Source organism: Rhamphochromis sp. 'chilingali' (genome assembly GCF_963969265.1).
Source record: "Rhamphochromis sp. 'chilingali' genome assembly, chromosome: 22".
In the NCBI taxonomy this organism is placed as follows: domain Eukaryota; kingdom Metazoa; phylum Chordata; class Actinopteri; order Cichliformes; family Cichlidae; genus Rhamphochromis; species Rhamphochromis sp. 'chilingali'.
The window spans coordinates 21,052,977-21,077,518 of NC_137950.1; the positions used below are offsets into that span (position 1 = coordinate 21,052,977).

At 39.4% G+C, this 24,542-nt stretch overlaps 1 protein-coding gene across 2 annotated transcripts in view; it reads left to right on the forward strand.

Annotated features, from left to right (window-relative positions):
- Positions 1–17,230, forward strand: part of dock1 (dedicator of cytokinesis 1) — a 206,297-nt gene extending 189,067 nt beyond the window's left edge. For both annotated transcript variants that reach the window (XM_080873751.1, XM_080873752.1), the window contains exons 45-52: positions 544–720; positions 3,068–3,151; positions 8,364–8,501; positions 10,653–10,795; positions 11,267–11,465; positions 13,524–13,698; positions 14,349–14,500; positions 16,348–17,230. In XM_080873751.1, the coding sequence (XP_080729877.1) occupies positions 544–720; positions 3,068–3,151; positions 8,364–8,501; positions 10,653–10,795; positions 11,267–11,465; positions 13,524–13,698; positions 14,349–14,500; positions 16,348–16,443 (1,164 nt within the window). In that variant the 3' untranslated portion in view covers positions 16,444–17,230. The remainder of the gene's footprint in view (positions 1–543; positions 721–3,067; positions 3,152–8,363; positions 8,502–10,652; positions 10,796–11,266; positions 11,466–13,523; positions 13,699–14,348; positions 14,501–16,347) is intronic.
- Positions 17,231–24,542: the final 7,312 nt, after the last annotated feature.

Here is a 24,542-nt window from a genome sequence, read left to right on the forward strand (position 1 = left end):
TACTTTTTTGGCTTGGGTCTAATTCTGACATTTACTTAACAGTCCATGCATGTTTTCTCTAAACTCTTAATACAATGAAGTGATTTTTTTCATCCATCCAAGAGATGAGATTGCCCCTATGTGGAGTTAAATAGATTGTGTCGAAATTAGCTTTCACACCGTAGTGAAATGAATGACAACAGTTCCAAGTACTTCATTCATCTTTTCCTCTAAATTGCTAGTCTTTTTTTTTTTTTTTTTTTGGCATGGGATTTGAAGTTCTGGTACATGAACACACTATCCATCTTCGTTTGACAGTTCCAGGTTTGTATATGGGCACGGTGATCAAAAATTATTAATTGTTTCTGTTTGATTTATGTGTGTAGTTAAGCGATCCTCAGCCCATCTTCTTATAACCTTTCTGTAATTCATAACACAAAATGTTTCCCTTTGATTGTTGTAATCGCAGGGATGAAAGCAGTGTACAGTATGTGTATTTGCACTGAAACAGGCGAATAAGCGCTGGGAATATCTGATATCACCTTTAACTTCTGTGCTACACAGGAGGAGATCAGTCCGTTGGAAAATGCTATTGAAACAATGCAGCAGACCAATGAGAAGATCAGCAGCATGGTACAGAGGCATCTCAATGATCCCAACCTTCCCATCAACCCGCTCTCCATGCTGTTGAATGGGATTGTGGACCCAGCTGTCATGGGAGGTTTTACCAACTACGAGAAGGTAGACAAATGAAAATAGTTCTGGATGTGTCTAAATCATCTTAACTTTTATACATTCATGTCCAAATCTTTAATTTGAACGTTTCCACAATTCATGAAGCTTTATTTTATCTTGTTCTAAATGCCGTGAAGGTTTGTTAAACATAAAGCTAGAACCAGGAGACTCAAATCTATAGGGCCAGTGCACAACCTTAAGACTCGGTTTCTAGCCTTAGGTGTTGTAAAGTTGAAATAAATGATGCCCCTTTATCTCTCTGGGCAAGATTGGCAGGAGCCTACCACAGCAGACATGACTAAAGATGACCCTAAGATGACCTTGAGACAGTTCAATACACAGAAGCAGGGGCATGATATATAAGATTCATACACTGAGAGGCAAAGCACTTATTTTTTTTCATTAGCCTACAGTTTTACACACCAGTGCTAGTCAGGTATTTTTATATTTTGAACAAGCTAAGCTAACAGTTTCCCCATTTTCCTTCTTTGTCGTAAGCTGAGCTAAGCATCCACTTCTCTAGCTTTGTAACTGCTTTGTAACTGCCATAAAGAATTCTAATAGACATGTCTTATGATCATCATCATCATCACAGAATCATCTCACATTTTCCAAAAAAAGAAAAACATTTTCTGAAAACGAAACAAGAGGAATGCCTATGTTATTTATTGTTGCTTATAGTATATATTTTTGCATATAGTACACGTTAAGGATAAAAAGGTACTCCGTGTCTTTAAATTATCTCTAAGATCATCAAAGTATGTTTTAAACTCATTCAAATAAAAACACATTAATTTCCAGGTTATATTATATGATGTGAATTGGGTGTTATTATTAGAGTACCAAGTACCAAAACCCACTCATTTCCAGACCAGTGACTGACCAGTTAGCTTTTGATTGATTGATTGATTGATTGATTGATTGATTGAATCTTTATTTTGAACATGTTGAAAAAGTATAAAAAAAAAAATAGAATTAAAAGAGACAAATGAACAAAGCAAACAAAAGGAAAACGAGCAACCACAACTCCAAATAACGTCCATGTTCAAAAAGGAGCAGGAAGAAGCATAAGCTTATTTAATCCCACCCCTTTTCCACTATCTAGTATCAATAGACTACAGAAATACCTCCTTGTAATTACATTATATGTTATGTGTAATTTTTTTTTTTTTTAATATATACACATATATGTTTCTATCTATCCATACCTACGTATATACACACATACGCACATATACACATTTTCAATAACCCCATTAACACCTGAAGGATACACAACCTACAATTTTATATATATTTTATATATATATATATATATATATATATATATATATATAGCTTGATATATATCTGATTAGTAACTGGTCTGTTTAGCATCACTCGCTGCCCCATGCTGGTCGTCTCCGAGTGCCAAGATAAACTACATGTGGGCCACCACAAAAACATTCATAACAACAAACTTAATCAGACACTTAAATCACCCTAACCCAGATGAGCACTGACATTTTTAAGAAGTAAGCAAAGGCCAAGTGGCTAAAGCTGTCCAGAGTTCAGAGCCAGCAACAAGCCAGCAGACTCAGTAAGAGCACAGCATTAATGCAGTTTAAGTAACTGAACTTCCTGTAATTTGTTGCCTAAATTCTAAAGCTTAAACTTTTTTTTTCCTGATCTGAATTGAAAAATAAAAGTCGGAATCAGAAAATTGCAATTAGCGCATCTCTACTTCTTCCTACTTCTTATCATCGTATGCTTGCTGCAAATTCTTGAATCCCTATCACTATGATGGTTAATGTTTTATACCTTTTTATTTATATCATGTTCCTTGTAGGTCATCATAAATCCATTATTTTTTCCTTTTCCAAAAGCCCAACTCAGTCTTCACTATTTCCTGTTTTTCATCATTTTTCACGTGTAATCCAAATACTATAGTGGCTCATGTGGTCTTTTTTCAGTTTTTTTTAACACAACCCTTTTACCCTTTTGATTATTTTAAAAAGCGATAGCCTATTGGGTTCTCTACCTGAAATAGAGTTATATCGGTCTTGAGGGTGCCTTCTGAGTCAGAGGAGAAGCAACGGGAATTCTTTGCCCTCAGGTCACTCCTTCGTCTCAGTGAAATAGTGCGAGCAGTGGATGAGAGATGGTTGTCTTGACTACATTTTTCACATCTTAACAGACCTTCCCAGTGCTTCACCCTTGTTTCATCTTTATTTCCTCCCAGTTTTCTTTTTATTTATATCGCAAACATCTTTACATTTTTACCTTTACCTAACTTTACTCCAGGTTTTCCTCCTTTCTATATAGTCATACTTACTCCAGTGTTTTTCTGTCTGCCATCTTTTTTTTTCTCCAGGCCTTTTTCAATGACAAGTACATCCAGGAGCATCCAGAGGACCTTGAAAAGATAGAGAAACTAAAGGACCTCATCGCCTGGCAGGTAAGACCATACCACTGAAGAGCCATGGGACACGTAGGTGAAAATGGCAAAGCATCATAAGGGTCCAGGATTCAGGGAACAGTGCTTTTGCCAGTTTGTTTGAAATTATTTACTTTAAACGATGTTACATTCTTTGCATTCTTTTTCCATAGCACAAGTAAAGAGCATAGGAAGACATGGCCGACAGGCAGTCAAAATGCTGAGTATGGATTAGATGGTGTGAAGGAGCTTGGGAGGCATGAAAATGTGCATTCATCCCACTCAGTCTTTTAACATCATTGGCACTGGTTTGCATTCATTTGCTTTGGGCAAGTCACTATGGTTAAAATTATTAGAGAAGTTTATTAATGGAATCAACACCAGAAATGTTCAAACCTTGCACCACCATCTACAGCCTTCCAGACATTACGCTGTGTGATTTTGAAATTTAAAGTAAAATTGCATTTATGTGTGACACTTCATTAAAGTGATTATACATAAAAAATAAAAATGAATCAGTGTGAAACTTACAGCTGAACATACATTATTGTTTGTGCAGTAGCAGTAGTTTTCAGTGCAGTAACTCTTACAAACAGGGGAAATGTGAGCCTCTGTGAGCATCACTGCAACACTGAGCGAGATGCACATGCAGCAGGCAAGAAATGCACACGAGGACTGCTGGAAAGCAACATCCTGTTTAATAGAGTATAACTCTCTGGATCTGAACTGTGGGTTACTTTAATACTCAAGAAGTTGTGGTTTCCTGCCTTATGGTTCACCCAGGATCTGAACAGATACAAGAAAAGTCTGCTTCTTATTCTTCACTCCAAGGAAAGAGAAAGATCATTTAATTTCCTAAAGTTGTACCTCTCTCAGTTGTTTGTAAAATAGGTCGACTTTGTGCTCCGCATCTTTGGTGGAACTTCGCCGACTCTAAAAAGGAACGCTCTTTTGTTTTTGTTGTGCCTTTTGACTTTACATGGTTCAGTGATTCACACAGAAGAATGTATCTTGTATTCGTACCTCGCGTCTGACACTGATGATGCTGCTCACATAATTGTTTTGCTGTATAGCGAAGACTTTTTTTAAAAATACAATTTTCCATGTGTGCCTACTTAGACATACAAGTGGCGCGTACGTGGGGATCTGTAGGAAATCGCTGACTGAAGTAGAGGTTGACACAGCAGCGGCAGGTTACCTAAAAATAAGCATGTTGCTGCTTCATCACTCCTGGAACGTTGTGCATATCACAAAGGCGTTATACATGACAGGGTTGGAGCAAGCAGCTGGATTTCATCTCTAAGACCTATCAGTTAATTTTATACTTATCATGAAGCAATGGCAGCAAGCAGTAATCTTGGTGTGATTACCTTTGTGGCATAGGCTTTTATTTTTTAATTCCAGGGTACTACTCAGATAAGGAGCCATTTCAAAAAGTGTCCTTAAAATCATTGTTTCAAATTATTTCGAGGTTATTTGGTGTAATCATAATGCACACATGCCATAGAGGAAAGCCTATGCCAAACATACCCACAACAAACTTTAGAGCGATCACTAAAGCAGATTTGAATTGGTGTCAGCTGTCTCTTTGCCAGAGACTGCAGGCTTGTTTATCTTGTGTTTTGAATCCATCTAAATGAGACAAATGAAGGCAAGCCGGCTCCAATGAGCAAACTAAACGGGTAGAAATGAGCCGTTGTGCACTGCTATCCTGAAATACCCATTGTCCTCATTTAGTAATTAGAGAGAAATGAGCAAGTGGAAATCAGGAAAATAGGTGTTGTAAAAAAACAACAACAACAACAACAACAACTCCCTGGCAAGTACGAAGTAGGGTTTTTAGAAATGTTTATGTTTATAATTGGCTCTGGAAAGATGCCTAAATTAGTTCCTGAAACGCCTCACTTCTACATCGTTCAGTCTGTTTATGGGGAGCTAAACGATCAGGGGAATTTTCATCAGGGCATCAACATTGTATTCACTAGCATAAAAACATCATCTTTTAATGGCAGGCTTGTTTCCTAATAGGACCCTCTAACAGAAGCCTTTTTCTTTTGGTCGCTTCATCTCACATAAAGCGGAGTCTGCTTATTAGTCTGTCTGACTCGCCAAATGTTGCGTACGTCTCCAAGACCTGCGCGACCTTCACGAAAGGTCTTAATATGTCATCGCAGCTTTAATACCAAGCATCTCGAAGTCAGCGTGGCTGTCCTACCACCGCGGGGTGTGGCTCAGAAGTCTGTTTGTTGTGAATCAGAAAGGCAGTTGAATGACAGGGTTCAGTTAAGAACAGTAGGCTCTGTTTTTTTTTTTTGGGGGGGGGGGGGTTTAAACCACAGTGCCATTTCATTTATAGCTGTCAGCTGATAGTACTGGCATTTGCCTGTTTATAAATGGGGCTCTAGCGTGATTTCTAATCGCTGCAGCCCACTAATTATGATGGCACAATATGTGAATTCGGGACACATTAAAAATTATTAAAAATTATTAAAAATAAACTGTTATAGGTTCATGATAGTCCTGGTTATTTTTGCAACCTTTAAAGCTTCTGACAAAAATTATCTTTTGTCATAAGGGGGTTAAAAAAGGACAGACGTGGCCACAATTGTACATTTGCATTGCCTCAGTATTGCCGTATTGTATCGCCTCTATGTAATTTTAGACACGCTTGTGTCTAGTTTCTGTGTTCACAGAACAGCAAAGTCATGCTGTTAGGCTTGAACTGTGCATGTTCTATTTAATAACCACTCATTTTCTTGTACTCGTGACTCCTTTGTGCTCAGTTCGTCTGACCTTCTCTGCAAGCAGTCTGTAGTTTTACAAACTGCTGTGTTGGTTTAGATACACTCTTCCACTGTTTTTGCTACCGTCATTTATCAATATCGGGGCAGAAAACTCAAACTACCCACATGTCAATATCCTTCGTGCCATTTTGATTGTCTTCTAATATATTAATGAATGCTATTTTCAAAGCTTGCATGAAAGGGGGCACTGTTAGTGACATGTTATTGTCACTGTGACTTATGATCAACAACAACACTCTTAGCTTTGCCTAGCCTCCCCAACTAGCATGTCATCTCTGACACCTCAGCTTTGCCTCTTTATCCCGTAAAATAACTCAAATGTACCTCTTCCATGAAGTAAACTAGTTTTTACAGTTTGTATTGTCATGACTCTGTAAGATAATGTTTACCGTGAACTTGGTGTTGGCTTTTTATGAATGCAGAACCAAGTCCCCAGTTTCTAATAATGACATTCACCTTAGCATCACGAGAGCTGATATCTCTTACTGATATGCCAAATTGTGAAACTGATAAACAGATATCTCTCTTAGACAGCCGGAGAGGATTAAAAGCATTTTTTTTAAAGTTAAGTTATGTAATTAGACTCGCAAGTTTGTGTGTGTTTGTGTGCGCATATACGCACGTGTGTGTGTTGACAACCTTGAGCCTAAGTGTCTTCCGCAATGAGCTTATCGCTGTGCAGCCACCAAGCAGAAATCTGTTGCCATGCCTCAACTCAGCCGCACTCAATCATCCAAAGGTCTATAAAAAGATGTGGGTATCCTGGGAGACGTGAATCTTGCCTCAGCTTTCACTCTCGCTGTGTTTTTTCATTGCTTTTTCATCTCACAACACTTCGTCCTTCAAAAACTCCTCTCCCCCCTCCTTTCTCTTAACCTTTTTCACCTTCTGCCTCTCTTTTCCTTCCCTTCGCCTTTTCATACCCAGACGCATCTTTTCCTTCTTCCGTGAGATCCCAGTGGTGATGATGCAGGTGCTCACTAACAGGGGGAATGCCTGCATGGTGTCTGTGGCCTCCATTTCATTTATGCTTTCGGGCCAAAGGTTTTGTGATTCTCATATCACAGGATGCTGTTTATTAGCACATCGTATCACATACCTGACAACATATAGCTAGGTGGCTAGTATCTTTTAACAGGTGTGTTTCTGCGCTGCTAATCTTCCTTTCTGACAGAAATTCTTATCTTGACATGGGTGTAAATAAAATATAAATGATTTGGGGAGTATTATGAAACATTGCATCACAAAAGTGCATTGGTGTTTTGGACAAGTTGAATGAAGTGGGCTCATGATATGATATGCCCTGGGAGGAAGTTTGTCCTCGGGGAATATAAAGAAGGGTAGGCTAGGGAAGGTCAGGTTAGCACACACACAAACACTTTTCTTTATTATCCCACCTATCCAATATGTCTCACGTCTCACAGATTATTTCTTCCATTTGTTCAGGTGAATTTGTTTCATTGTCTGACTGGGATCAGTAAATGCAGATGTTGAAATTAAATCCCGTTTAATGCAGTTTTTTTTTTTTTAAGCTATTCATCAGAGGGGAATTACAAACACCTTTTTTCAGCTTTAACTGTATTTCTCGTTTATAGAGGTAACGCGGTAAAGTAATATTTTTACAGTTGCTATGGGAGAGAAGGGATCTGCTGTTAACACAGCTGACTATAACATCTTTGCTTTTTTCTGCCAAAGATGGCATGAAACACCTCTGCAAAAAAAAAAACAGAAAACCCTCAACCTGTGATTTTAACCAGCAGAGAGGAAAATAACACTCAAATGGTCACTCTCCCAAGGGATGGTGCGTCCTCCTCTTACCAGATTTAGTCAGCAGAGCTGTGGCACTGGGGTTTCCTAATTACTAGTTTTCAGCAGTTTCAGTCTTCCCCCCTACTCTCGCTCACTGCCTGTCTTTCTCCCTTTTCCTCTACCTGAGCTGCTTCTGGTATGTGTTTAGATTTTGTTATTCACCAGCTTCCTACAGAGTGGGAGGCAGCAGTGTTCCTGAAAGGATGCATTATACTGTTTTTTGCAATCAGATATGGAGAAGAAAACATCCAACCAAACAAAGTAGATGCCTGTTTTCATTGCCATGTTTTAATTTATATGTTGCATTGATGTTGGTGGGGTCAGGAAGGCGGCAGTAGTGTCATGGCAACAGCTTTCTGTAACATGTTCCTGCTTCCACCTGGATAAGCTTGCAGTGCATATGCAAAATTACTGATGTACTTTTACTGCTGGTGCTGAATATGCACATCCAAGAGGGCAATGAGCTAAAGGACATGTGCATGAAATTAAGTTTATGAAGTTAATGACAGACGCTAATGCATTCCTCTGAAGGAAGAAGCAGCATGTAGCTGATCTCTCATCTCTGCAGTCCAGGGTGTGTTTGATGAAGTTGTCTCACGCTGCTGTTTTTCTTCCACCAGATTCCGCATCTCGCTGAAGGTGTTCGGATCCATGGAGAGAAGGTCACAGAGGCACTGAGGCCTTTTCATGACCGCATGGAGGCGTGCTTTAAGCAACTGCGGGAGAAGGTGGAGAAACAGTATGGGGTAAAGTCTCTGGTAAGAGCTTTTTCCTGTACTAGAGCTTCTTTTTTTTTTCTTTCTTTTCTTTAAACACAGACAGTGCTTTGTAGCTCAGTGTGCTAATTTTAACAGGGACTAATGGGATCTGCAGTTCTTTCTGGTGCTTGGCTAACGATTTCTGTGAGATGGACTTTCTGAAATATTTTATAATATTATTTGTTATTGTTACATCTCTCATACATCCATTATGTAGGATGTTGATCTTCCTTTTTCTGTGGTCAGATTGTAGTTTGTACATTTATTCATGTCTTTAATATTCAAAAGGTAGCACTAATGAAATTACATGTTCTTTCTTTAGTATTTTGTTAGGTTTGTGTCATTAGAATATACCTAATTACGGGTGTATTCCCAGAAAATTTAAAGGCTTTCTTGACCCGGATTAAAGTTGCAAAGAAACAATGTCCATCTTCGAATGACGCTTTCATTTTCATTCAAATTCCAAATTCTGTCTCACAGAGCTGTGTTGGCAAAACATGTCCATAGATGCATAAACGCCATTCAGAGTGCTCAAAACCATCTTTGTGGAAAGCAGACAAGATGTTTGCATATATTTTTTTCATAATGACACAAAAACGAGGTGCAAACAATTCACTTTTTTGGTTTGTCATTAAAACAGATACAGGTGTAGGTTGCACACAAACATGGCAACTGAGAAGGACTGACTCTTGTTAGGACTTACAGGATTTTCCTGTGTCATAAAGTGCTTCCAAACTTTTATAATCTGGCGTCTGAACCAGAAAATAGAGCGAAACAATTCGGTGAGATTTCTAAGTCGAGATGCTCGGGCTGACGTGATAAAAATGGCAAATTCACAGTTTAGTTTGCTGTTGTGTGTCACGTGTGTTTTTCTTTTTGCTCCAGTCAGCTGTGAAGTTAGTGTGTGTGTGTGTGTGTGTGTGCGCGCATGGTGGGGTAGCCTCCATCTCTCTCTTCTTTTACAGATTTAATTGCTGCTTGACCAAGCTTTTCACTCAATCTTGCCTGAGGTAACGGGGCACCTGCCCATTTTTAAAGTAAGAGGGTGGTGACCTTTCAAACAAGAGAAAAGCTATCTCTTTCCAGGGTGTGATAATGAGGTTACCCTATCAGGTGTGTGATGGCCCCTTTCTTTGGCTGAAAAGACTCTTTAAATGCAAAAGGTTCCTTTGTTAGAGCTGCTGTTGCGAGATTTTTCCTTTGTCAGATTTCAGCAAAAATTAATAGTCCTACAAGATTCCTTCTTTTTCTTTTTACCGCTAACCTTGTATGTTCAGATAAGCGGCTCTGTTACGAGCTCTGTACTGGACATCGGTTTAGGATAAAACTGCAAAAGACCTTCAGCTTTACAGTTTTCCTGTCACAAGCCAGCTATATATTGTGGGCGGTTTTATTGGCAGCTGGAGTGTTTTTAATGCTGTGTAAAAAAATTATCACCTTTCTTCCTGGTATGGAGGTGCTGACCATTCGAGTGACTGCAAAATGGTCGAGCTGGCAGTGATTATACAAAAGTATAATCACTGCCAGCTAGTGAAAGAGTGACAAATTAAAGGGGAAAGCCAACATAAAGTGTCTAAATGAAGTGTTGTGCCACCATGTGTCAGCAAAAGGCCTTCGGTGTGCCTCGGGCGTTGATTTCACAATTCTTTGCTGCAGTGATGGAAGCCATTTTCCCCCTCATTTGATGTTATGATGAGCACCACCTGACATCAAAGTCCAAAATCTCTCCCTAGGTGTTCATTTAGGTTGCAATCTAGTGACTATGAAGAAGATTCCTGTCATTTTCTTGCTTAGTATTGATTTGCAGTGACCCTTCCATCTAATGGGAGAAGTGGGTCTAGTGTAGGCCTTCTCCTGCTCACTTAGATCATTTCCACTTGTAGTTTTGATGGAAAAAAATGTGATTCAGGAGCCCCCATGCAGGATTTTTATATATACCACAGAGGATGATTTCATGGTAATTGCTCCTCTGTACCATGCCATATATTTGTTCTTTCTCTACTCTTTTAATCTGGGATTTCCTGTAATTTGTCACCCACTGCTACCTTATTCACCGAGCACTTTCTAAGTAACTACAAAGCAATCAGTAACATTTAAACTAAATAATTTTCTGTTTTTTATTTGTTTGTTTGTTTTCTTCTCTGCTGCCAGCCTCCAGCAGATGAACGGCGGGGACCTCGTCCTCCCTCCATGGTGAGGTCCTTCACCATGCCCTCCTCCCAAAGGCCACTGTCAGTAGCTTCAGTCACCTCCATCTCCTCTGACAACTCACCCTCCAGGCCCGGCTCAGATGGGTAACACCATGCTTCACTATTCTTTGGGGCATAAATTATGTCATCTCTAGCATTCGTTCTGTTTTTTTGTTCTTGCAGGAATCAATGTTGTTTTTTTGGGGGGGAGAAAAATCGTGTCATTTATACACAGAGGTGCCACTTTGATTTCTTATCTAAGAGAATTTCAGAGAAAGTGCTTGAAAAATGCATCTGCTTTCTTTCTTCCAGTTCACATGCAGGTTGAAACTTTAACAACTTCACATTGAAATTGTGACTGAAGTATTCTTTGCGCTATTAGCTCTGTTTGTTATTTAATCAGAATGTACATAAAACACATGCATGCAGCAGATTTGTGTAGATCTTTGAAACTGATTACTATTGATAAAGGAATATTCCCACATGTTCTCTGGCATGAGTCGGGATATACAAATTAACACATTTTGTTTGAGTTGATGTATTGTTTTTATTATTATTATTATTATTATTATTCAGTTTTGCGCTGGAGCCTCTTCTACCAAAGAAGCTGCACACCAAGTCTCAGGACAAACTAGACCGTGATGAACCCGAGAAGGACCGCAAAGAGAAGAAGAAGGAGAAGAGGAACAGTAAGCACCAGGAGGTCTTTGACAAAGAGATGAAAACAGCGGACATCTCTCTGCAGCCAGCTGAAGCTGTCATACTGTCAGAGACGGTACGTTTTTACGTCTTCTGTTTGGGTCGGTCATTCTCGTAACTCTGCTGGCTTGTGTCAAACATTTGGACTCTGGGATAGATTGGAGTTTGAGGTCAGAGGTTACTGTGACCACACAAGGCATGATAAATTAAGAATTTATATGCTAATTATGACCCAATAAGACATAAATGTCAAATAGAATGAAATGGGAAGTGATGAAGTTTGAATATCCAAAAGGCCGAGGGTCAACTTCACTGCGACATCATAATGTGCTCCCAAAACACTTTTCTTGTTGTTATTCAGCTACTTCATAAATCAGGAACAGAAGGAGAAATTCTAACTGTATTTATAATTTGATCAGATACTCATTTGGTGACACTAATTTTAGGCGCCCAAATAGAAAGTGTCTCTTTTCTAGCTGTCACCTGACATAGATCCGGGTGAGAACAGATTTCTAAAACGACGACCGTCTTTAACCTGCTAGCTCACAAGTAGGAAGACCAAATGATGTTTTTGCACCAGTGTGCTAAAAAAGGTAGCTAACAGCCCAGTGCAATCACCAATAGAAAATGGATGTGATGCGAGCTGTGGATACTCTCCAGGCACCTCGCTTGCCTAGACCGCAGAGTATTTCAAGTGGTGTGATCACTGTGGACTGCTTCCTGCTGGGTGAAAACAGACAGTTGTAGAAAACATCCCAACTTGTTTCCCCCAAAGTTCACACGGGAAAACAGGCATGTAAGTGCAATTTCACCGATTGGAGGAGACGTGCAACTGCAAGGTGAAAACTGTGGTTTCAAATTATTTTCGTTTGTTTTTACCAACCTTCCTTATACTCTTTTAAACCTTCTAAGAGAAAAGTATTAAAGGCAAAAAAATCCAGAAAAGTTTGGCAAGTAAACATGTGATCACCTAATGCAATCATAACCCGTCTTTTTCCACTTGCACATAAAACATTGTGCAATATATGTCGCACGGCAAACATCAGTGGGCCATAGAATAGAGAAATATCCCTGCTGTGTCTTTTGGTGTTACTGTGAAGGTGTTTTTTTTTTTTTTTTGTCTTCCCTCTCATGTAGAGTAAGAGAAGCTACAAACAAGAGTATTTCAGTTATGTTTTGTTCTCTTCAGATCTTTGACTTGGTCTTTATTTTCTTGCCTTTTCCTCTCTCCATGATGTAGCTCACAATTCTGCTTCTCAACTGTTCCCTCAGTTCTCTTTTTACTCTTCATATCTTCATCTCTCCCCCTCTCCTCTCTCTTTCTCTGTTGTGTTCATGTCCCTCTTCACCACCGCTGTGTCCATTACAGCCGAGTGGTATCACTGTGTTCTCATTGCCCAGTGGGAATGCTCCCTGGCTAACGGCAGTAAGATAAGGGCAGGAATGGAATCCAAAAGAAGCCCCTGGCAACAGTGGAGCCGTCTGGCTCATGATGCGAGCGTCATGCCCCCGGGGTCAAGGGTAGAGAACCTATTGGTCTCCGGTGATTACCACATACTAGGATGTAGTAGCTCGGTGTGAAAGTATAATCTGGAATCAAGAAATTGCTTTTTTCACCCACAATGTGAATTTCATCTTCAGCATTCAAGAGAAAATTAAATCCCTGAATAAAGTGTGTTACTTTTAGTGTCTCCCTTGTGGCTGACTGTTTCAGTTGGCCAATTACAAAGTTGTTTGTTAATGTCGACTACAGAGTGGAATAGCCCTCAGGATACAGCTTTTCATATTCAAATTCCTGCTATACCAAAGTGGAGAAAACACAGTCTTGCATGCAAACAATTATTTGTAGCCACAAATAAGTTCCTGCAGTCCAACAAGAACATTTATCTGAATGGTTTTTGCTTTCCTTCACAAATAGCCCGTTCAATATGGCTGTATATACACACATGTGAAAATAAAATGTTCCCCTTTAAGGGATCTTTTATTGGCTCCCTATGATATTTAATCAAAAGTCTCTTGTCAGTAAATTTTATTCTCAGTTCTATTTTATTGACTTCTGTAACTTTCGTTGTTTACTTTGAGCCCGCTGTAATATCACACTGATATCTTGTTTTCTTTATGTCTGATCACACAGATAAGCCCTCTGCGGCCCCAGAGACCAAGAAGCCAAGTCCTTAATCAAATTGTTGGAGACCGCCGTCTTTCTGTGTCACCTGGACCCCCTACTTCTTCCTCCAGCTCCTCCTCACAGTGCCCCCCACCCATTACACCAAGGAGCAAAGTTTCCTACAACCTGCATGCCGTTTCCAGTAAGACGTCGTACTTTGCTGCCATTCAGCATTATTTTTGTTTCTGTTTTTTTACCGTGACACGTTGTAACTGCAGTATTTTAGGGGTTTCTGTGTGTATATTCGCACACCAAGTAGTTTCACGGTAACATTACCATTAGCATTTTCTGTCCATACAGCAAATCTAAGGCTGACACTTGTCTTTATCTTGATGACAGACGCTTGTCTTTATATATCTATATATAGATATATCTATATCTATATATAGATATATCTATATCTATATATAGATATATATCTATATATATATATATATATATATATATATATCTATATATATATATATATATATATATATATATATATATATGGATAGATAGATGTTTCATAGGACTCCATACCTACTGCAGAGCCAGAAAATCCATTATTCAGTAGAGGTATACTGTTCTGTACTGTAAATTCCCCTCAAATGTGCGAAGTAATGACTGTCTCCGAAATTTAAGTCCCCTTTCTTCTAGTTTCTTTGAAAAAAAAAATTAATTAGTCTCAATCAACATAAATTTCTCAGAAATGGACCCTTTTTGAACTCTTCTGGGTACCAGCCCTGCTGTGTAAGATATTCTAATGTAGTTCAATGACGAATGTGAGCTGATGAGTGCCCTCTTGCACAGGTCTGGAGCTGAACGGGATGGGTTGCTCTGACAAAGGTGAAACCCCTCCTCCGCTGCCTTTGAAAAGCAACACAGCTGATTACGGCAACCTGCTAGATAATCAAGACTTGACGAGTCCCTCGACACCTCCACCACCCCCTCCACATCAAAGAGTAGGTGTTTTAATTAGAGCTGAGAGCAGCTTCTTAATGATGCATGGCACTTGTAATGAAACAAGCGACCGCTACACGCACTTGACATTTGGGTCAGCCTCCTCCACTATCCCCTGCTCGTGTACTTCCTGTGCTGACGTGTGCGAGTTCGTGCATGTGTGTTTTTTGTTTACATTTGGGCTCGTTGTGGATTTGTCCGTCATTTTTTAGAATGTGTGTCACAGAAAAGTGTAGGCATCAGTCAGTTAGCAGCAAGAGCCCACACCCACCTGTCCACCCAGTGTTATTTATACTCATTGCCCCTGGTGCTCAGACGTGATTGATTGGATGATTACTTTACCTCTCACATCCATCAGAAGCCCTCGTGTTATTAATCAGCGGCTCATCTCTCCACGCTCGGCGACTTCTACTCTAGCCAGCTTCACCACTCTGTTAACTAATCTTATTTATCCACTGTCACGGCCCACAGACAGGTAGTAAAACAGAGCCACATGCACACCGTGTGGCAGCAAGCTGACAGTAATGTAGTGAGCGCAGATGTCCTGAGACTGAGTGACAGCCATTCTTCATTTACAGTTTTGATGGAGGCAGAGGTGAGGTCACTGACTTGCATTACTCCTTGTCTGTACTCTCTGCTGGGAACTCAGGTGTTTGAGGAGGAGAATTCAGGTGGAGAGACAGGCTTAAACAGCTGAGACATTTTCCATCTGGATTAAATAAGACTTGAAATCACCTTTCACTTATCTCAACACACCAGAAGATCTCTAGCCACTAATCTTTATTCGTACCACCTCCCCGTTTAATTCTTTTTGTTTTAAAATGTTATCCAATTTTTCTGTCAAATTGTTCAACAGTTTTTCAAATTAATTAATAATACAAAAATTCTAAGTATTAACAATTTTAAAAATGTCACGGCATTTTTAAGAAAGTAATGTTTTTTTCCTGGATATTTTAGCTGTAACTGAAAATATCTACTGCCTGATGACAGTTTTCTCAAATGGTCAGTGGGACTGTAAAAGCAACATAAGACTTGGCAATTCCAAGATCATAAGGACACCCATCTGTTAAGAACATTGAAATTGTTCAACAAGGTTGGAAGCAATGTGTCCCCAACCCTGGTCCAGAAAATTGTGCTAAGATGTTGCATTTATCCAAGAATCACCTCCATCTTGAAGAATTCGTCTATTCGACTATTGAATACAGATTTCAGGGTCTAAACTTCAGCAAAGTCTTGATATAATGCTAGCCTCAGAGGCTACTAATCCAATGCTGAAGCCTATAAACCTCAAGGTACATTTGGCCATTTACAAAGCAGCAGTTGGAAAAGGGAGAAACTTTGTAGTTATGCAGTTTGTGCTCTGATAAAAAAAAAAAAAAAAGACTTGCACACAGGGACACAGTGAAATGTGGTGAGCCCTTTGGCAGGAAAACAAGTTTCAGTTTCCTTCACAAAGCATACAAACAGGAGTGGGGTCTGAATAATTGTGTGCTTAACTGTTATCGTTGGTTATCATTATATAGTAGTTTTATCGCTTGATGCAATCAGGGTGGAGGATTGAGTTGGTGAAATAATGTGTGTTGTAAAAGAAGGTGAGAAATCTTTGCTCTGTAAACTCTATCTTACTACTTTCGTCATTTGTAGAGCCATGCAGGCTGTAAGATAAGGTATGACCTGTTTTAATAAATCAAAGCCTTGTGTTTAATAAATTATTTAAGATGATCCAAGTATTAACCTCTTGTAAAAGAAAAAATAATATGGGAGCAATAGAACATGCTAATCTTGCGCTTTAAATCCAAAACTATTTTGCAAAAACGAGGTTTCACGTTCCCGTTTTGTCTGTTCGCAGCAATTTCCGCCACCTCTTCCGAGCAAGACTCCTCCTCCACCTCCTCCCAAGACCACCAGGAAACAGGCCTCCATCGATTCAGGAATTGTGCAGTAAACAAAGAAACTTGACAGTAGGACCAAACAACACACTGACAACGCAACAAAAACAACATCAACAGTAACCCCAGAAAAGTGGTTGTTTTTACCCACACATTCCTCGCTTCCCTGTCCCAGCTTGACAAGATGAATACCTCACCGCAGCCCGCCCCCTCGTACCATCTTTTCTTTTCCTTTCTTTTTTTATGTTATGTTTTTTTTGCCTGCTGTTTGACGATGATGCAGTCTGCAGCTGGGAGCATGTTGCACAGAAGCATTCACTGAATTTGCAGATGCTGTCTAGGACCGACACAATGCCGCATCGAAATTTTATTGTGACATTGTGCTGAGACAGACGAGCTTGGACCAACGGCTTTCCAGTACTGACCCACTCTCAAATATATGAGAGCAAATGGCTCATTAAAGCATTATTTCCCTCTTTACTCATATTCCCACTGTGTACAGAGGTTTGTATATAGGACTATTTTATTTCAGGTTTTTTGTATGTGACTTGATTATGATTTTTTGTATTAACGTGTCATTAGATTAAGTGGCATTTATATGAACAAAAAAGGGCTTGTAGGTTTTGAATTGACAGGGGCTTTACAAAGTTGGTATGTGGAAAAAAAAAGATGGATTTTATTGGTAAAATTTTGGAGTGCACATACAACTAACTCCTACCACGTTATCATTGTTCAGATCTTGTCCTTGATTGCTGTAACCTTGGATTTCAGTAATAATGACTGTTCCCAATTCACTACTGACATGACTTCTGAATAAACTTTCAAATGTATGTATTTTTAAAAGATGATGTCTTCCTCATTATTTCTGCGCGCGGCGAGAGGTGCTGAAAATAGACGCGAGTGTTTGCGCATTTCAGAAATCCTGAACAAATTGGCAATCTGTATGTTTCCTCACTTCAGCTGAGCACTAAGTAACGAAGCTTTCTGCTTCTCCTGCTTAATTGACAGCCGTCGCCGCAGCCACTTCTTTATCAGTGGTGTGTTATCGGGAAATGCCGCTTACATGTACTCAAATGCATTTTCATTTGCATAATTTGTCCTCTCGCTAAACGATCGTTTCTGTTTTCGAAGCCGAATGTGTGAATGTGACCCGTGTTTGAAAGTGGCGACGCGTCAATAAGCCAGCAAACAACAGCTGCCAGCTTTGTCCTGCCTCGTACGATCTTGAATTCTCGTTTTATGGGAGCTGCTGAAGGGCACACCAAGATTTTCATTTTTTCTTTCTTTCTTTTTTAGTCTGGGTGGTTTCCACGCTTCTCGAGTATAATGACGTGTCATCTAAATAAGTGGCTATCCTTGAAACTTCCTGGGATTTCTGTCCTGGACAGATTTAATATATTGTGACTCCAGATTAATAGTTGGAGTGGAAAGTCGGTGTATAATTATTACTTGGAGAGCAGCTTTAAATTACATTGCGCTTTAATTACATTAATAATATGCATTCTTCTGGGTGTTGGTGCAATAACTTAATATAAAGCCTTGTGGCAGCATGCCCAGGTTTAAGGAAATAACTGTTGTTATAATGTTCTTTATCAAATGTTATAGAGTGCTGTTTTAATCAACAAATTACAGACTGGAAGGTCATATTGTGACAATTTTATTAATCATTTTAATAACCTAGACATTGATAATTACTGTTGTTTTCCTGTTTCTTTAACAATGAAAGAAGTTTTAATAGTTACTGAATTTTAAAAAACAGTCGTGTTTGTTGTAAAGTGCAAAAATTCGCCGGGTGCCCCTCCAACCAGTTTTCATCCTTATTATGTTATAAATAATATGACACCAATAATATTAATATCTTTCAGCCTGTTAGCTACACTAACAAGTCGACTGCTGGTGTCCTGAGACTGACTCCCAGCAGTGCAAAATCAACTCAGTCATGTTAAGTCTGATTCAGAGTTTCCATTGTTTACACCAAAACGTTTATTACAAGACAAAAGTAATATTAGGCAATCACTTATTAGTTACACCTTGCTAGTACAAGGTTGGACCATCTTTGTGTTTTGTTTCTCCCATGATTTTTCATTGCATACATTCAACAAGGTGCTGGAAACATTCCTCAGAGATTTTGGTTCATAACAACATGAAAGCATCACACGGTTGCTGCAGATTTGTCAGCTGCACATCTATGATGTGAATTTCCCATTCCCAAAATGCGCTTATGGATCTTATTCCAATAGAGCACCTTTGAGATATGTTCTATTGCATCCCATTTAAGGGCAGTTACCTCATTGTCATGTTCAAGAAACCAGCCAATTACAGCACCAACACCATTACACGGCCAGCAGGAGCCTGAACTGTTGGACCCATGTTTTCATGTTACACCAAATTCTTACCGTCCAATCTGAATGTCGCAGCATAAACCAAGACTCATCAGAGCAGGAAACATTTCTCTAATTTTTTTATTGTCCGTTTTTTGGTGAGCCTGAGTGAATTGTAGCATCAGTTTCTGGTTTCCTGCTCTTTTGCATATCTTGGCTGTAACAAGTGGGTTTTTTTTAACAGTTACTGTTGCCTTCCTATCAGCTCAAATCAGTCAGCCCTTTCTCCTTTGACATCAACAAGGCATTTTTACCCAGAGAACTGCCACTCGCTGGGCATTTTCTCTTTTTCTGACCATTCTCTGTAAACCCTAGAGATGATTGTGTGGGAAAATCCCAGTAGGTCAGCGGTTTCTGAAATACTCAGACCAGCCTGTCTGACACCAACAACCACACAATGTTCAAAGTCGCTTAAATCACTTTTCTTCCCTTTTTGATGCTCAGTCTGAACTTCTGAATTTCTATAAGCCTGAATGCACTCTGTTCCTGCCACATAATTGGCTGATGAGATATTTGCATTTAGAAATAGCATTTAAACAAATGTAGCTCCTGAGTCTACAGTGTATAAGTAGTACTAGAAATCTAATAGCTTTCACTACATTAGCTTTCATTCCACGGTAAGTCGACATTCACCCAGCGCATTCAGTCTTGTAATTTTTTTATTAACGGTGAACCTTTTTTTCTTTTCCGGCTCTCATTTTGCTCCGGTGGCTCACAGATGCTGTAAAGTTGTGTTGTTGCACCTTAATTCTCACATTTGGTGAGAACATTCACAGACCCTGTTGTCTGCACATTAAAATGAGCTTGTGGGACCTTTTTGAAGTGCTTGCCCCAGGTGGCTCATATTCCTCTGCTTTCCTATTCTGCTGACACTTTGTGAGTGGGTGTGTGCCTGAGGAGAAATACTGCATCTGTTGTTTGAAGGTGTTTTTATCTTCAGAAAGTTGGGGATTACAAAGCCTGTCCTAATTAGGAACACTGAATGACATCTTTTCCCTCAGAGTTTTTTCTGGGAAAAATAGTCATGAGACCACTTGTAGAACTGTAGCTCATGGGTGGTGTTAACATATTTTGTCAGACTATGAAATGTCTTATTAATGTGTTGGTAATTCACCCACGATCAGTTGCTTTTAAATGCTTTAGCAATAAACATATTAAGTATGAATCCCTCTACAGAGTCAGTGTCCTAATGGGTTAGAAATAAGTTGAATATTCATATTTACATAATTCTTCACTCACACAAACTCCCCCAATCTTCATATTTGCACATAATTGACCAGTAAAATCATTTTGACTTTAACACACATGTATGTTACCATTTCTGGATTTAAGGTTTGCTGCAAGGTATGTGAACTATATGACCTTCATTTGGAAGTAGTAGCTGTCAGGATGATAAATTGTTCTACAATGACAGAAAGAAATGGAAAGTAATATTCAATAAAAATGCAGGCTTTAGTGTGATAGCAATCATATCATCTTTCATTGTTTCACCTCTTTTGTCATTATTTCTTCCATTTCCTCTAAAGAGCACACTTTACATTCTTTCTTTAAGAAGCATTACCTTCATACTTTTCTTCCCATTGTGACTTATGGTTTCACTAGTTGCAATCAGAGAAAAGGTACAAGAACATTTCAATTCCATACATGGCTAAAGGAATGTATAGGGAGACCTAGCAGGTCATTGCCTACAAGAAAGTGCAATAGTGTTGGCCACTAAACTCCTAAAGGAAATAAAGGAATCTGCAACTAAATGATAATCTGAATGTCAAACTGTTAAAATGATTGTTTAATTTGATTCCATATACAACTAAAGGGGTGTATAGGGAGACTTAAAACCATCCGATCGATCGCTGCAAGCCAACGTGTAGTGCGCTTGAGTGTTGGCCACAGAGCTGTTAAATGACACAAATGCAGTCAATAAGAACATTAACAATAGCTCAGTTCGAGTAGCCTGAAAATGAAGCCGCTAATTGCAGTTCAGCCAGCATTTATTATTTACACCTATCCTCCATCTACTGCGACCTAAAACAGTCTCCTGTGAAAGACTTACATAACCGTCCTTTCCTGGCTCAGTTTCAATGTGACACACTTACACGTATGAGCAATAAGTGCGGGTGCGTTCATTTGTTAAATAAAGATTGCAGCTGACATCCAAGTGACGTGTGATTTTAGGTTGAATAGCAACAGCTAAACTTGAAAATTCCATCAGCTAAGAGAAAAAAAAATAGGAAAGTTGCAATTAGAGAAATGGTGCAGTGAAGTAACTGATTAAAAACAACTGCACAGCCTGAAGTCAGACTTCAGGTTGAACCAGTGTCTTCAGAAAGAGCAGGTGGTACTATAGATGCATTCACATAAAAAGCATAGCATCGCTGCTAGAGTGTGTCAAAACCTAAAAATCCTGTTTATTAAAAGTATTTTTTCTCAAGCTCATCAGTTTGGATAGGGAACATCAGTGCACAGCTGTTTTCAGATCTCTGTAAAGAGTCGGTCAGGTTCAAGGCTCTGGCTTGGCCACTTAAGGACATTTACAGAGTGATCCCAAAGTCATTTGTTTGTTGTGGCTTGACTACCTTTTTACATGCTTTGTCCTGTTGGGAGATAAACCTTTGTCCTCTTGTTCGAGATCCAGCGTGCTCTGGAGCAATTTAGCATACTGCTGCATTCATCTTTTCCTGGACCTTGACTAGTTTTCTGGTTTCTGCTGCTGAAGAAACATCCCCACAGCATGATGTTACCGCCACCATGCTTCACTGTTACTATGGTATCCGTCTAATGATGAGTGATGCCTGGTTTTCTTTAGACTTTAATACTTGTTTCATCTGACCAGAGAATTTTGGTGCTCATGGTCTGAGAGTTCTTTAGGTCCCTTTTAGCATACTCCAGGCAGGCTGCCATGTGTCTTTACTGAGGAGTGGCTTGTGTCTGACCATACAGGCCCGATCGGTGGAATGCAGTAGAAATGATTGTCCTTCTGGAAGGCTCTCTTCTCTCCAAAAAGCAATGCTGAAACTCAGTGAGAGTGACCATCAGTTTTTGATCACCTCACTGACTGAGGCCCTTTTACCCATAATCACTCAGACTGGTTTGGCAGCCAGCTCTAGGAAGAGTTCTTGTGGTTCCAAACTTCCATTTACAGATGAGGTGGGCCGCTGTGCTCACGGGGACTGAAGGTTCCAACGACGCAGGAATAAATCTGTACCTTTCTCCAGATCTGTGCTTTGACACGATCCTCTCTTGGAGGTCTACAGATAAGTCCTTGGACTTCATGGCTTAGTTCGTGCTCTGACATGCAGCGTCATATACAGGACCTTATACAGACATGGACAGATGATCCATGGAGAAAAGATGCACCTGAGCTCAATTTTAAGTGTCTTGGCAAAGGTTGTGAATACCCATGTCTATGTAATATTTTTGTTTGTTTGTTTTTGAATACATTTCACATAATTAATTAATAAAACTTGTGTAAAAAAATAATGTAAAAATGTAGTTGAATCATTTTTCTTGATAAGAATGGTTAAAGTATTGCTGCATCCACGTGTAAAATTCATGACTGTGCCTCTGCTGCAATCGTTTGATTATCTATTTTTTTGCCTGATATAGATAACATTTTTTTCCTCCTGGGATTAAAACAATTTTTGGTTGAGTGTCATCACTTTATTAAATTCACACTGATTCAGAGTTGTAGAACAATAAAACCTGAACAAGTCCAATGAGGGCCTGATACTTCTTTTTTTTTAAATAGTCACTCTAACCTGGTTATTGGATTCCAATGATAAATCCATTCACTCTAATCTGTGAGGTGGGAATAAAAAGGTTCATCAGTGATATAATTCACTTATCAAGAATACCCAGTGCACACTCAATATCTAGCCTTGCAATTGAAAAGGGATAAAGGGTGAAGCATTTCAGCAGTGGTAATATTACAGTTAACTGGCAGCTTTTTCAATAGGCTCTTGGTGATTTGTGCTCTGCCATTATGCTTCACCCTCTCTCTCCTCAAAGCATGGGGAAATGCATCGCTTAATTGAGAGGATTTCCAGAGGCTTTGTTGGGGGAGAGCTATGAGCTAGCTCCTCTCCAGGAGCAATGTATTTACAACACACTCTGTCCCCATCTCATTTGTCATTTCAGCCAGGAATAATGTGTATATTTTCCTTCTCTCTTGACACACTGTCATTTGCCAGAAGGCAGCAAGTGTGCATGCTTCCTTCTAAATGTTTCCTTTGCATAATAAAAGACTATTTCCATAAATCAGCAGCCACTGATATATCCAATCACAACTGTCTGCAGTTTACATATGATTATTTTTTTCCTAAATGCAGCCCCGGTGCAAGTACACTAATGGAAATGGTTAGTGTCTAACTTTTAATAACATAAGCTTTTAGGAAATTAAGTTAGTTATTCTGTTCTACAAAATGATTTTTTTTTATTGACAACAGAAATTCATAAAAAACAAACACTAATATACATCTGTTTATAAGCAGGGCTGCTTGTTTAGCATGAAATTATTTAGAAAAACGTGGCTATAATTACTTTCAAGCTAGTCCATCTTCTATATACAGTCTATGTTACAGAGAGAGTGGAAAGCCATGTCAGTGGCAGACTGACACAATGCACCTTTATCAGTTTAATTTCACTCTAAAATAAAGCATCTGCCAACTGATAGTTCTGATGTGAAATCTTTAGGATTTATCCTCAGGGAACCTTTGTTGTTTGTTCATAATTTTATGACATCCAATAGTTAGAACGTTTCGAGCGTGGCAGTTATGGTAACATTGAGTAATAATCGGTAATATGGGAATTACTTTATGGATAAAAATGTCAAATCTTCCAGTTGCCTTAGCCAGTGGTTGTCAGACAATTTTTAATAATTATTTAAACAAAATATACAACCACTGCAGTACTCCTAGGAACCCCTAGGGACATAAGTATCTCTAATATCTCTACCACTTTCTTCTTTTTTTAAAGATAGCTTTCTTTTTTCTTTTCTTTTTTAGTATTTTGCCTTTATTGGATAGTGAAGATGGACAAGAAAGTGGGGAGAGAGAGAGGGGGAAGACATGCGGTATAGGGCTGTGGATCGGACCCAAATCTGGGCTGCTGCTTTCTGACATTTGCTATGTGAACGCCTGCTCACCCAGTGAGCTAAAGAGGCACTCCTCATTTTCCTCTTATTGCCCCAGAGATTCTCTTGGGGGGTTCAGGTCAGGCAAGTTGACCAGCCCATCGAGCACAATAATAACATTGTAAGCAAACCATTTTCTAGCAGCTTTGGCACTGTGAGCAGGTGTTAAGTCCTGTTGGAATAGTAAATTGATATCTCCAAAGAGCTTGTCAGCAGGTGGAAGCATGGAGTGCTTCTGGTAAACACTATGAAGACTTTGGACTTGATGAAACACAGTGGACCAACCATCACCTACACCAGGAGATGACATGGCACGCTAAATCATCACAGGCTGCAGAAACTTCACGCTGGACTTCAAACACCTCCACTTTTCCTTCAGACTCTAGGAACTCAGTTTCAAATGAAATGCAAAAAAACTTACTTTCATCTTAAAAGAGGACTTTGGACTACTGAACAGCAGTCCAGTTTTTTTTCTTCTCAGCCCAGGTAAGATGCTACTGATCTTGCCTCTGGTCAAGGAATGGCTGCATATTAGAAATGTGAACGCTGTAGCTCCTTTCCTGTGTGGTGGCTCTTGCTGCTCTGACACCAGTGTCAGTCCACTCCCTGTGGAACTCCCCCAAGTTCTTGAATCAACTTTGTTTGA